General features: G+C 38.0%; 1 protein-coding gene across 8 annotated transcripts in view; it reads left to right on the forward strand.

The window, feature by feature from the left end:
* Positions 1-14936, forward strand: part of lin54 (lin-54 DREAM MuvB core complex component) — a 65738-nt gene that overhangs the window by 4138 nt on the left and 46664 nt on the right. The window contains exons 2-5 of one of the 8 annotated variants that reach the window (XM_031901839.1): positions 721-943; positions 3600-3659; positions 4931-5032; positions 6910-7623. In XM_031901839.1, coding sequence (XP_031757699.1) covers positions 6934-7623 — 690 coding nt within the window. In that variant the 5' untranslated portion in view covers positions 721-943; positions 3600-3659; positions 4931-5032; positions 6910-6933. 8 annotated transcript variants of the gene reach the window in all.

The following is a 14936-nucleotide window of genomic DNA, read 5'->3' on the forward strand; positions in this document are numbered from 1 at the left end:
GCTTTAAAATGGTCCAAACTAGAAAGTGTTGCGAGGCTTATTATAACTGTGGGTGGGGCATTGCACATTGCGTCGATTTTTTTTTTTTTTTTTTTTTTTTTTTTTTGCTAGAGCTCCTTTTTACTCCCAGTCCAGTCCTGCCCAATACTGATGTGCAGAAACACTTTATCATAGCATGCAGGGAGTTACACAAAGAAACAGCAGCACAGCTGTTGTTTTGGGATTGGAGAAGTAAATGTCAAGCTCTGGAGAAGTTAATGCCAAGCTCTCCAATCCAATATCAACATGCACTACACACTGCACTATGTCATTGGGTGATAAAAGAAAAAAACACAGCTACTATTGTTGGGGAACTTGATACTGATGTGGGATGTAAGTGAAAAACCAGCATCGTGACAATTTTCTCTATACAGCACAATATTTATTTTCTTTGTCTATTGAAGCCGTTTTTTGCAGCAAAACCTGGTGAAAATTTTTTGCTCATCACTAGCTGCTGCTTCTCTAATTGAACGATTTCACACATACTTGTCAGATTGCTAATAGATTTTTTTTTTTTTACTCTGTGCTAGTGCTAAACTTCATGATTTTGTAGTTTCTGTGTACACCATGCCTGAAGCAGGGACCTAAATAGTCCAGAAAGCAAGCATTTTTTTTTTTTAATCTGCTTAGTTAGCTTAAAAAAGGTATCACCTTCTCAATTTTTTCTGGTTTTGTTCACAGGCATGTTTAAGCCACTGATTCGAGTCCTTTAGACCAATGCTGTCTAACTGGCAGCCTGGAACTTGGGCTGCTGTTGCAGAGTTCTGTTTATTACTTGATGACATCACTAGAATATGCTAATGAAGTGCTGATGACTCCCCTAACTAAGGAGAAGCATTCAGTGAAGGAAAGGGGAGGTGCAGGAGATGATTTTTGCTTCTTTTGCAGAAACTAAATCTGAAAGGTATGCTAAGAACTGACTTTAATATTTTAACATATAAAATTACAATAGGCTAAGTGAAAAATCAGGGTATGTGTGCCCTTTAACTCATAACAAGATATATACAGATATATGAAAACATTGCTGCAACAGCCATATTTCCTACAATGGGCCAGATTCAGTTTAATGAAAAAGACTTATCAACTAATTTAATTCCATATTTTCCAATAAGGCCGGATGCAGTTCCGTGTGAAAAAAAGAAGTGTCAGGGTGTCATCCCACTGCATTCCACCTCAAGGTCTGCCAGATCTACTGGTAGACCGCGATCTACCTTTTGGGCACCCCTGATCTAGATTCAGTTGCACACTTGAAAACTAAAAGCAACATTATAGTTTCTCTGCAATCTACTATGCAACAGAGTATCTATAACTAACAGAATACACCAAAGAACGTGGTCTATATTTAGAAAGTGTTGTGTTCAGAATAATAATCTTCCTGAAAATGCTTTAGTCCCTAAAATTATAGATTTCTTACAGGATGGGTTCTCCAAGAAACTAACTCCAAAAAAGTACAGATTGCACACTTGGAGCCTTCATTTTTGATTCACTATTGGAAACATTTTTAGTCAAAAGATTTGTTGTTTCCATGATCAGGCTGAAAATCAGAGAAGATTATCTGTAATTTTGGTGCATTTTTAGTCATTTTATTGCATTTTCAGTTTTGCATTGGTGGTGTTCAATTGATTTTTTCTTTAAAATAATACTCTGACTGTGATTCTGACTGCAGACTGCATTCATTTTAGTGGTTTTATTGGATTGTAGTGATTTTAATGCATTTCGCATTTTTTCATATTGTGTCTGTATCAAAGCATGTTCTTTGAGGGGTGGGAATGGTTAATCAGGGACTGAGATTTTAGAGCTTCAATAAACACTTAACTTGCTTTTTTTCAGTCTATGCTGAATATACTGTATGGCTCTGTGGTAAAGGTATGGTATCTTATTCAGAAATTTGTTTTTATTTCTAATAAGGCTTATGTCAGGCAAAATTGTTCCTTCGCGAGCTTGCGAAAATCTGAATTCAACCTGAAAATTCACAATAGAACATGTGTGCAGTGACAAGTGGAAACTTTTATTTTGCTGTACAGCTATTAAGGTGTTTTCTCCACTTGCAGTGACCTGGGCCGTAACCCAACAATTTTTCACTAATTGACTTTTTCTCAGTTTCCCATAAATACATGTTGATGGCAAAATATTTTTTGAGGTTTATCTTTTCTTTTTGTTGTAGACTTAAGCATTGTTTCTCCACTTTAAGAAGTATTTCCTTAACCCTAAGCCATATCAAATGAAAGATTTCATAGCCAAAGATATCAAATGGATTAACCTTGCACTGACAGATATGCAGTAATTAAAGTTGTTCTAAGGGGATATGCAGTAATATTCTGAGGTATAGTACCTTTAAAATTTGTATAACTGACGGCACTGCAGATAAATGTTGTGATATTCAAACCTCTCCTAATAGCAATCTGGACGAATGCCTGTTGGGGAAGTTGTTGACATGCCCCATACACTGGCAAAAAAAAAGCTGCCTTCTCAGCCTGAAGCAGCCAAATCAGCAGCTTAAATGTACATACGTATGTAAAGCCTTTCTCTTATCCCTCTGTTAGCTCAATTCTCTACCCTTTTGCTTTGCATTTTTATCTTTATTTCACACCTCTTTTCAGGTGCATATTATTTGCATATTAATGTGGATTAGAAGAGTAACAAGCTCTGGTTTCTGTATATATAGTAATTTACTGTCAACACAAAATGGGTGATAAAACAATGAGTAGATAAATACTGCATGCCAAACTGTCATCTTTGGGTACTGTGCATGTTACTGGCTTGAGATCATGATGTGAATGAAAGTTACATGGCCAAAGATAGTTGTGGTCTGTTTTCACTACCACATCTGTTTGTTATTGTGTAACAACTATTCATCACATCATTTAGGCATATTTTCTTATTACCAGGATGCAATAGCTGTTAAAGGAGAAGAAAGGTAAAAACGAAGTACTGTAAGTTTTATCAGAAAGGTCTATGTAAATACAGCCATAGGCACTCACAGAAAAGCTGCACTGAGTACTCTAAAAGAAACACAGGGTTTATTGTCTCCTTATTTGTAAACATGTTGTTGGGTATCTGACTTCCTCTCTCAGAAAAGTCCTTCATTCCCAAGGCCCAGAGTCTGCACAGCTTTCCCCTCTCTCCCTTCTCCTGCTCCCCCCCTCCCTTAAGAATTCATAAAACTCACTCCCTCCTCCTTTAGGAATGTGTAATCTGAGCTACCAGTCTCTAGAGCTGCAGCAGGAAACTATGAAGACCAAGCTAAAATGGCAGCTACAATCTTAAACAAACTGAGGGAGCTTCTATAGCTCTTTACTCAGGTATGGTAAAGGTTTCTGCAGAATAATTATAGCGTTCTAGGTGGCACTATGTGGCGAATCTATTGGCAGTAAAATGCCAAAATTACTTTCCTTCTCCTTTAAATAATGCTATTCGTGTTTTCTTGTATTGTTTATAAATGAGTGCAGTGATATGTCATACATAAAAACCACTGCAAATGCAAACTATAAAAAATAGTTATACATATGTATGTTTATCACATGTACATTGTTTTAACCCTGTTTTAATTTCCTTTCCAGAACATTATAACTTTTGCAGAACAATGGACTGTGTGAGTTGTCTGTAAAACGAGTCTAACAGTGAGTGGACACAATGTATAAATTAAGTCCTTTTCTGCAAATATACAATTCTGTCTGTGTATTATTAAAGTGGCTCGTTGTTTTGGTATAAAATTTTATATGATAAATTTTGCAAGGTGACAAGATAGCAATATGAATGTTGTAGGACTGATTTGCAAAATGATTGTGTATGATCTAAAATATTACAATGAAATGTTTGTGCCGTTCATTAAGTATTAGTATTTATTGATTGAGGGATAAGAAATAACAATAGTACCAATTTGTTGTGTTGTGAGTTTCTTGTGTTGTCTTGTAGAATACAAAAGGAACTGCTCCATTACTTAATAATTATGGTTAGTGGTAAAGAATTGAATAGGCAATGAGTTATTTGAAATGCACCTTTACACCCAAAATGTTTAAGGAGTAGTTCAGTGTAAAAATAGACTGCAAAATAAAAAATGTTTTCAGTATAGTTAGGCAAAAATGGAATCTATAAGTCTAAGTCACTAAGTCTGGAGTGAGCAGATGTCTAACATAATGGCAATAACATACAGCTCTCTAAGCTGTTAGCAGTCTGTAACCAGAGTTGAAAGCAAGTATTAGAGTTCTGGCTATTATGTTAGACATTTGGTCACTCCAGCCTTTATAAATTACATTTTTGCCCAACTAACTATTTTACAAATATTTTTTATTTTGCATAGGCGATCCATTTTACCCAGTTTCATTTTTACACTAAACTGCTCCTTTAACAGTAAGATGGACTGTGGTTACTTCACTAGCCTTAACTATCCTCTCTTACTTTCTTATGTATGAGAACTATTTTTTTCTTCTTACTTACAACTCTAACACAACTCTAATGTTGTAAATCAGTGCTGTCCGCATGTGGCCCGCGACCCCCCTCTGTGTGGCCCCCCACCTGTCTGGCTGCTTTGATGGCTTACTCTTGTGTAAGCTTTAAATGGTATCAGTACTGTGATTAAATGCTCCCCTGCATGGTTAAGGCTTTTGCCATGAAAACGCGAGAGAATGCAAAGTCTCGCGTTTTCATGCGTATATCGGCTACATGTGCCTGCACCCGAGCGTATCCCATTCATTCGGGTGCAAGCACAAGTAGGAGGCGTAGGGCTGAATTTTCCGCAAGCGTTTATCCGCTTGCCGAAAATTTCAGCCCTACGCCTCGTGTGGCATTAGCCTAACACCTCTAGATTCAGGCTGTAAACCCTCTGTATTGTTTAAAAATGTAATCCACTGTGTTGTTCACACATTGCATTGCATTGTTTATCCTCCTGCAGTGTTCACACCTCAGGCTGTAATCACCCACATTGTTCCCCTGTTCACACCTCAGGAGCAGTAGAAAATAATCCCTGCACCCTACAAAAAGAAGATATACTGAGGTGGTACTGCAATTAAAAAGTTTTTTAATATATAGTTATTGTGCAGACTGTAGGAGCAGTGCCAGCATTGTGTCACTGTATGCTGCCTGTGTGTGCCATACAGCATAGGGCAAGCAGAGTATGGCACACACAGGCAGGGTAGGACAGGCAGAGTATGGCACACACAGGCAGGGTAGGGCAGGCAGAGTATGGCACAAACCAGCCAAGAATGGCACACAGACAGGGTAGGGAAGGCAGAGTATGGCAGGTTTTTGCTGTACTTACAACCATTAATATGGGTATGGCCATGTGATAACACGGGTGTGGTTTCAAAAAGGGGAGTGGTCAAAACTGGCTTCCATTATCGGCCCTCCACCATGTCGGAAAAATTCCGGCCCTTGGTACCACAGAAGTTGGACAGCGCTGTTGTAAATCATAATCTTTTATCAAATGTGTTTGTCCACACATTTAATAAGAAGGAAAGCTTAAAGTGAAATCACTAAGTGGGTGATTTTAATCACTTATCTGATACTCGAGCCGGTGCTCCTGTTACCAGAAGACCATGCTGGCCCTGGGTACTTCTAAGTGACCACCATAGAGCAATATTCCTCCTTATTTTCACTCTGCTGTGCAAAGTGTACCACATGCAAAGTTGAACTAAGCAATAGGCTGGCCTGGGCCATTAAAGAATGAAGAAGCAAAAGAACATAATCATTCTGTGGTGCTCGCTCAGAAGTACCCCTGTCCAATGCAGTTTTCTGCTACCAGGAACACTGGCCCAGTGTATGAGCTAATCAAATCTTTATAATCACTGGTGTGTGCCTAACATTTGGCATTCCCAGTTATTCCACCCTTCCTTCTCCTTAAACAGGCCATATACAGCCAGATGCGCTCCTTTGGTGATGCTGCTTAAAAAGTGGATTCAGGCGTGATATGGCCTCCCACATACTTGACCTATAGGGTTTTAGAGGGTTAAGACTTTACAGTGGGGCCTACGGAAATCCATCGGATGAGGACTGCATCAGTAATCCAATGTGTTGCTACATCCAGTGTTTTTTTCCAAATCTGCCCGATTGACTGTTTTCACCCAGATACTCTTCAGCCCCATTTGTTGTCCTACATACACAGCCCAATAAGTCGCCAACTTGTACAATAAAAAAACTGCAGCCTTGTTCCCTCCAGAACATATAAATAATCTTTTTTTTTTTTTTTAAAGAATAAGTCAACTTTTTTTTTTTTTCTATTAATAAAATTACTCTAAACAGCTTCCCAGAATTGCCTACCTTTGTCCCTCTGTTCTTTCTGACCTGGTTCCTCAGTTACAAGCTGCTCTATTCCTCTCCTTCCTTGTTCAGTGTGAAGCTCCGCCCCCACTTCCTGTTCAAGTCTCTCATTACATAGACTACCTGTAGTCCAAGTGGAGAGCCTTCTGCGCATGCCTGGAGGCAGCAGGAGCCAGTCTGTGCATTAGCAGGTTTTTTTTTTCTTGATGAGACCCCTGAACAGGAAGTGGGGGCGGAGCTTCACACTGAGCAAGGAAGGAGAGGAATCGAGCAGCTTGTAACTGAGGAACCAGGTCAGAAAGAACAGAGGGACAAAGGTAGGCAATTCTGGGAAGCTGTTTAGAGTAATTTTAATAATAGAAAAAAAAAGGTTTACTTATTTTTTAACTTCTTTTATTGATCATAAACATCAGCATCACATTTTGGTATTTTTCTCTTGTTAACATTGGTATTGTTCTTAGGTTGAGTTTTGTTTTTTTATAACAATAGTTATGACCATTTCAGAAAGAGGTGAAGAAGAGAACTTATCCCAGTAGAACCCCACTGCATAATAAATAATGCATCTTTAACAACTTCTTACTTTAATATTAATAATGTTTTTTTTTTTTACTGTAGATCACCTGCTCTCAGAGGTTTAGAATGGATGTGGTGTCTACTGATGTTAACAATGTCCTCCCTGATGAGATTATGGAGACAGGAATTTCCTTGGTGGATGATGACAGCATTGAAGCTATCACAATATCCTCGCCTATGGTGGATGAAGCCCCCATGGAAACAGAACTGGAGCGCATTGTGGAAGTGAGCAGTAGTGGTGAATGTGTTTCTACAGCAGTAGTGAAAGAAGCAGTTGCATCAACTAGCAACAATGCTGGACACTTAGCAGTGGTTAGTGTTGCTTCAAAGCCAGAATCTGGACCTTCAGCCGCAGCCATGAAAACTGTATTACAGACGCACTTTCACAAACTGGCTACTCCTATATCTGGTCAGGTGGTACTTAATAAGGTTTCACAGGCTTCTGATCTTACAGCCGGAAGTCATGTTGTGAAGCAGGAAGGGCAGAAACTGATTGTTACAACTCTGGGAAAATCAAGCCACCCCATTGTTCTGACATTGCCACAGAGTCACATTGGAAATGCACAGACACCAGTTACTCACGTTCAACGTATAGAATCTAAAGTGACACCACAGCAGATTAAGCTTGTAACCATCGGTGGAAACAGATCTGATGGAAATCCTGTCCTTGGAATGTCTGCATTAACATCTGCACAAATCATCAGCCCCTCTACCAAGTCCCCAGTGTTACAGACCCAGCAGATCAAGACTTTACAGGTAGATTTAATTTGAGGAAAGTGATGCTGTCCTGAATCATATGTGCTTTTTATTCATAAGTTTTACAGTTGTCACCCTATTTGTGGTATTAGCTTGCCAGCTAATATGTTATGTAGCATAGATCAAATAAGATTCCAGAAATGTAAAATCTGTGGCGCTGGCAGTTTGATACCTGGCAGATCATGCAATAGGTTTTATTATTATTCAGAAAAGGAAGTACATAATGGGCATAATCAGTTAATGAGCTTGCAAATGTATCTGTTTTGAGAAAAGATGCAAACTCACAGGGCTTATGAAATGACATAGAATAATTATTGGTAAGCGTCTAACATTTCAACTGTTGCTACAAGCCTTTCTTACCTTGAAAAAGGGTAGAGCAACAGCTGAAATTTTAGTAATTTACCAATAAAAGTTCTGTATCACTTTCACTGTATCTCACAAGTATTTAGTATCTAAAAGACAAGTAAATCGTTAGAGTATTCAGGAGAAGATGCAAAAATATCTGCCAGGAAAAAGCATATGGTGAACATGATTGATTCAGGGACTGGTCCAATTGCCATCTTGGAGTCAGGAAGGAATTTTTTCCCCTCTGCGACAAATGAGAGAGGCTTCAGTTGGGTTTTTTTTTTTGCCTTCCTCTGGATCAACATCGGGAGCCAACCTGACTGTCCTATCTCAGCCTGTCATTTTATAGCTTCTAATGCTAACCTACTACTGATGCACAAATTTGGCAGCTCCCTCATAGAGGAACATGGGAGATCAGAGAGGTAATTTAAAAGCATTGGGCAAATACTTTTTAAGGCAAATTATAAATATCCTGGAAATACAATTTTATGGAAAAAAAAACAGATACTTGGACCAAAAATTAAATGGGAAGGAAAGGTAAAAATTACTTTTACATTCCCACAGCTTTAGTATTAAAGCAACTAAATAAACTGAATGCATACAGCCAATAGGAAGGCTTCTGCTTATGTCATATTAGCGTAGCGTAATGGCAATGTAAGTTGTGATGTAACAATGCTCCCTGCACTGCCTAGGGAAAGATCCTCCTAATTCAAATTAGGTATGTTTTACCAGGCACCTTCAGCTACTTAGATCTAAAATGAAAGCGAAAGCTGCATTAGCAAGCTTAGGGGAACATTATTTAGAGTATTATGAGTAACACTTAACAAAGGTTTACTTAACCCCTTTAATATTCTAAAGTGCTACTTTAAAGTCTCCACTTTTTGTGAATTTTGTCTTTTAAACAGAACGTTTTCAGATTTTGTCTTTTAGATTACATTTTAACAACATGTTTTATGAATTTGTCAGTGTGCCATCAAACCCAGTCTCATATCTACAAGCTGGGCTTTCTAAATTTTTGTGTATTTCCACTTTAAGGGTCTAATACCAAAAAAAATTGCATAATATAGGGATATATATCACAAAAATATTGCTTTACATGTGAACATTTAGAAATCTGCATGTTTCATAAATGTGCCAAAACCAAATATGTATAGTTTTATGGAGATTTCTGACTTGTATGTTTCAAAAGCTCAAATGTGCCAAAATTTCAAAGCACCACCACAGAAATCAACTTTTTTTTACGCTACTGTGCCCTTTTTTTGACGTGACCGCGCCTTTCACTAACAGCGAAATGAGGAATTCTGCTGTGAATCCATGTCTGGGGAAAGAATTCGCTCATCGCTAGTGCCAGTGTGCATGTGCCGTTTGTTGATCACTGAGATGGTTGCTGGGAACAGAATTGGCACAGCTAAAGGTGGTGGCCAATGCTGTCAAGCAACTCTGTACTTCTGGACATGCTATAGGGGCACCGATGACTTGGGACTTTATCAATAAAGTGATTAAAGAGGTGGCACGGCTGTTCAAACTAAAAATTTGGCTGGGAGGCTTTACTTTTCCTTTAAATAAAGATTTATACAATATATTGATGTTGTGGAAAAATGTTGTTTAGAAGACAAATTTACAAAAGTGTCTGTAAACTATCTTTCTTTCACTGAGTTACTACTGAACTAGCTTTACAGCTCCTTGAGTTGCAGATAAAAACAAAAGAACTAAATTTGCGAAATTTGTGTTCTTAAAGAACCCTTGTTCTTTGCTACTTCCAACAATCATTTGGTACATTAGCTCCTAGCAAGCGCCTAGATTTATGCTTCTTAGGAATGCTTATTGCTGTAATTTGACCACTGAAGTAATTTCTGGTCAGCAGTTTTTATTTGATATCAAGAATTATTTAGCTAGGGAGAAAACCGCCAGATATGTATCAAATAGCTTGTATCTAAACATCCTCTGACACACAAAGTGGTTGTCTTGGTTTAAGACTTGTTCCCACTGTTCAATGTATGTAGGATGAGATACAGTTGCATTAGAAGGAGGGATGAAGGATATAAATTCTAGACATTACACCAGGAGAAGTTTCACATAAAACAGCGCTGCGTACATAAGTAGCGCTTTATAAATAAAGATATATATATACATACATACCGTAACTCATACATAACATCTTGGAGTCAGAAAGTAATTTGTTTCTCCCTCTGTGGCAATTTGGAAGCCTTCAGGCGGGTTTTTTTTTTTTTTTGTTGCCTTTCAATGGATCAAATAGCAGTTAGGCAGGTTTTATATAGACATAAAAAGTTGAACTTGATGGATATATGTATTTTTTTTTTTTCGACATAACTTACTTTGCTGCTATAAAATGTTTAACCTAGCTGTGTCAGTATTATTTTTGTTTTAGAGAGAACCTGGAAAGATTTAATTGCATTATTATGAACTAAGGAAAAATTGCAAAGTTTCTAGGAAACGTACATTGTGTAACATACTAAAAGTTATCTTAAAGGTGAACCACCCCTTTAACATGGGTCTGATTCCATACACTAGTTCCCAGGTGCACTAATACTCTTGTGGTTGAATGGAACCAATCCAGATTATTATGGCCATGTATTTTATATGTCTTTACCAGCCATGAAAAAACATTGATGTTAGACCAAACCACCTACAGTAGATCATCTGTTCAAACCTCCTGGCTTTTGTAATTGTCTTATAAGTAAAATGGGAGACATGTGGTTAGTGTTAAGTAGTTTGTGTCCAGCAGTGGCTGCTAAAACTGCAGGCTTAGTAGTACATTCACTAAAGCCTGGGAAGGGGAAAGGAAGGTTATACATATAATATGGAAAATGGGGGTGGAAAGTTTGCTGCAGGGGTCAGTAATGGATGGCAGGGTGGACCACAGATTGTTTTTATAGAATTTACATGCTGGTACCAATTATGCAGCCCAATTAATTCCATTCAAGATGTGGCATCCTTGCTGCAGGATTTTGGCAATTTGGACAGCTAAGTGGTAGATGACATTTAATGTTGAGAAATGTAAGAGCATGCGCCTGGGACCTAAAAATATGCAAGAGCATACACTCTGGACTGTCTTAGGCAAATCCATAATGTAGAACGACTTAGGGTCCTTAGCGATAATAAACTTGACTGTAGCAAGCAATGCCAGTCAGCAGCTGCAAGGGCAAACAAGGTTTTAAGCTGTATTAAAAGGGGCATATATTCAGGGGAGGAGCGGGTCATTCTTTCACTTTACAAAGCGCTAAAAAGGTCCCATCTAGAACATGACATGAAGTGCAGTCTAATAAAGCCTGCATTAGGGTTGGAGGAAACATCCTGTTCTGGTTGGTCCACCAGCTTCTTCATTTGAATGTTATCCAATATTATATATATATATATATATATATGATCTATTATCTGGAATGTGTGTGACCTCAAGTTTTTCTTTTAACGGATCTTTACATAGTTTCGATCCCCATGGCTTAAATCTGTTAATCTGAAAAATCCTTTAAACATTAAACAAAGCCAAGAGGATTGTTTTGCCACCAATGTGGATCTGTGTAGTTTAGTTAGGATCAAGTATACATTACTGAGGAAAAGGAAGTAATTTTTAAAAATTAGAATTTTTTGGTTAAATAAGTCTATGGGCCTTGGCCTTCCCATAATTCAGAGCTTTCTGGATAACAGATTTCCTCATTATGGATCTCTTAGCCAGTTGAACGTAGAACTTTTGGGAACCATTTGCCAAATAACATATTTAGGTAATTTTGTAAGTGAAAAGTAGTATAAAACTGCTGCAAGAATTAGGGTGTTACACAATATATTTATGAATGTTAACACCCAGTTACGTTTTATTTCACAAACTATAAAACATTGGAACAAAAAAAATAAGTTAATTTGTCATATGCTCTGGTAATAAGTATTTAATTACACCGCCTTAGTTATAGAATACAGCTTGTGGGCACCCGGTGGATTCAAACTAATGTCAGATACGGCGTATTCTCAACAAGATGATAAACACTTGCCGAGAATACGCCCCGCTACTGTAAAATTCTCCTATTTGTGCCTGCACTGGGAATCATTGAATATGCTCAGGTGCAGGCACATGTGGCTGATATTCGCCTAAAGTGCAAGACTTTGCATTTCCAGCCTCCTCGCACTTCTTCCCTGCTGTCCTGGAACCCTCATCAAGGTAAAGGACCCTTCTGCTCACTAAAAACCTTTTTTTTTTTTTTTTAATATAACTACACATTTACACACACATTCATGCATTTACACATTTACACTAATCCAATCACAAAGGCACTTTGTAACTTTTTAGAAAGGTGACATCTGAAACTCAGAGGTGTGAATGCTGTGTTGTTACTTTGAAAGGATTACCAAAGTATCATGCAACTCATTGAAATAGGTCTTACTTGTTAGAGTTGCATGAATGGATTTGTGAAGAGTTCTGAAACTGCCGGGGTACAGATATTAGAACAGAATTGTATGTAGCAGACAGATGGTGTTGAAGGCCCCCCCGTCTCTTTTTAGGGATGGTTTCTCCGCTTTAACATGAATAGTCTCTTTTACACCTCTTTCAAACCAGTGGTCGTCTTTGTCCAAAATTTGCAAATTTTTTGCTATTTTCAAATGTGTCCCTTGTTTTTTAGGTGTTGAAATAAAGCAGAGTCCTGGCCTGTTGAGTTTGCCCTCCTATGTTGAGCCATTCACTTGAAGAGCAGTTGTTTTGTTTCCCCAATGTGGTCTGTGCACTCCTCGCTACACTTGACTGCGTATACAACATTGCTTTGCTTTTCCTTTGTTGGATCTTTTGGGTGTACAAGTTTTTGTCTCAGTGTGTTGCTAGGTTTGAAAAACACGGGGATGTGGTGTTTGTTGAAAATTCTTCTGAGTTTCTCCGACACTCCTGCTACATATGGGATGACTATATTGTGCCTACTCTGTGTCTCAGGACATTTATTCCTTTTGGTGTTCCTGTTGGGCTTAATTGCTGTTGTTTTGACAAAGGCCCAGTCTGGGTAGCCACAAGCTTTCACTGCTCCTCTGAGATGTTTGCGTTCCTTGTCCATGGACTCTGTATCAGTTGTCATGCTTTCTGCCCTGCGGTGTAAAGTTCTAATGACACCCTGTTTGTCTTCCAGCGGATGGTGGGAATCGAACAACAGGTATTGATCTGTATTAGTGGGTTTCCTGTCTACTTCTGTTTTCAAGTTACCCCCCTCTTGGTTGGATGTCAAACAGTCCAAAAAAGCAAGTTTGTTGTCATGGACATCCTCCCTTGTGAACTAGTTATTATCCACTGAGTTAATGTGTTCTGAAATGCCACCACTTTGTGTAGTTCCATTGAATGTAAGTAGGGCCTTCCTTTCCACTTCCTTCATATAAAAGTTTGCTACAATGGGAGAAACTGTTGAACCCATTGCACTGCCATGTGTTTGCCTGTAAAATTGGTCCTTGTATTTGAAGTATGTGGCGTTAAAGGAACAGTAACACCAAAAAATGAAAGTGTATAAAAGTAATTACAATATAATGTACTGTTGCCCTGCATTGCACCAACTAGTGTGTTTGCCTCAGAAAGACTACTATAGTTTATATAAATAAGCTGCTGTGTAGCCATGGGGGCAGCCATTCAAGCTGGAAAAAAGGAGAAAAAGCACAGGTTACATAGCAGATAACTAGTAGATAAGCCCTGTATAATGGGGGTTTATCTGTTATCTGCTAAGTAACCTGTGCCTTTTCTCCTTTGAATGGCTGCCCCCATGGCTACACAGCAGCTTACTTATATAAATTATAGTAGTCTTTCTGAGGCAAATGCACCAGTTGTAGCAATGCAGGGGAACAGTACATTATATTGTAATTACTTTTATACACTTTCATTTTTTGGTGTTACTGTTCCTTTAAGGCACAGATCTAGCAATAAACATGCTTGGTTGGGACTGAGCTTTGTTCTGCTGCTGAGAGTGTTATCTTGCTACAGTCTATTTCTTACAGTCTCAATAGCCTCTGTGGCAGGTATACATGTGAACAGTGAAGTGACATCATGATACCATAGTTTCTTCTGCCTCTAGTTAAACTCCTTGAATCTCCTCTTTGGCATTTTGGATATGATGCACTGTTTTACCTACCAATTGGGCTAACATGTTGGCCAAGTACTTTGCAATGCTGTAAGTCACTGAATTGATGCTGCTGACAATAGGCCTGAGTGGTGCTCCATCTTTGTGTATATTGGGGAGTCCATATAAGCATGGTGTAGCTGCTCTGGGGTACAGGCGGTGGTATAAAGCTTGGTCAATGGCTTCCTCCTTTTCAAGTTGTTGTAGGCAATCTATCACCTTTTTCTTGTAACTGCTGCTTGGGTCTCTCCTTAAAGGTTCATATGTATTGCTATCATACTTTGGTATATCTATGTATATTAAGAATCAAACTGATCAGTAGAACTTTGGTGTTAATATTTGGCGTGATTTACGTTTGTATGTAAAAAATTGTGCAAGATAAATGTAGCAAATTGGATAATTTTTAGGTGATTTTCAGCAATGTCATAAAAAATGCTAACTTTAGGAAAACTTTGCAGATATTGGTACTTTGGTGTAGAAAGTTGTCTTTACCCACATTAGATTTTTCAGAATGTGTACTTTCCAAAAATATATGGTTTTCAGGGGTCACCCTACATTTTTACCTCTTTTTATCACATACAAAACTGTTTATTCATTACATAAATGTTAGCCATGAAATAAGTGCACTAGGCACAGTATACAGATATAAGGTATGTAAACTTTGTTTATGTAAATTGTCATTTTTATAGTTGTCCTTTGCTGACTCTTGATCTCCTTTGCAGAATTATACTAGTATGTTGTACTGTACATTTAGGAATAACGTTAATATAACTACCATTTAGAGTATGCTTTCCTACTTTAGGTTTACAAGGAAATATTATATAAATATTATCTGATTTTTCACATGTGACGTTACTTATTTCTTTTTTTTTT

Source organism: Xenopus tropicalis, chromosome 1 (assembly GCF_000004195.4).
Source record: "Xenopus tropicalis strain Nigerian chromosome 1, UCB_Xtro_10.0, whole genome shotgun sequence".
Taxonomy (NCBI): domain Eukaryota; kingdom Metazoa; phylum Chordata; class Amphibia; order Anura; family Pipidae; genus Xenopus; species Xenopus tropicalis.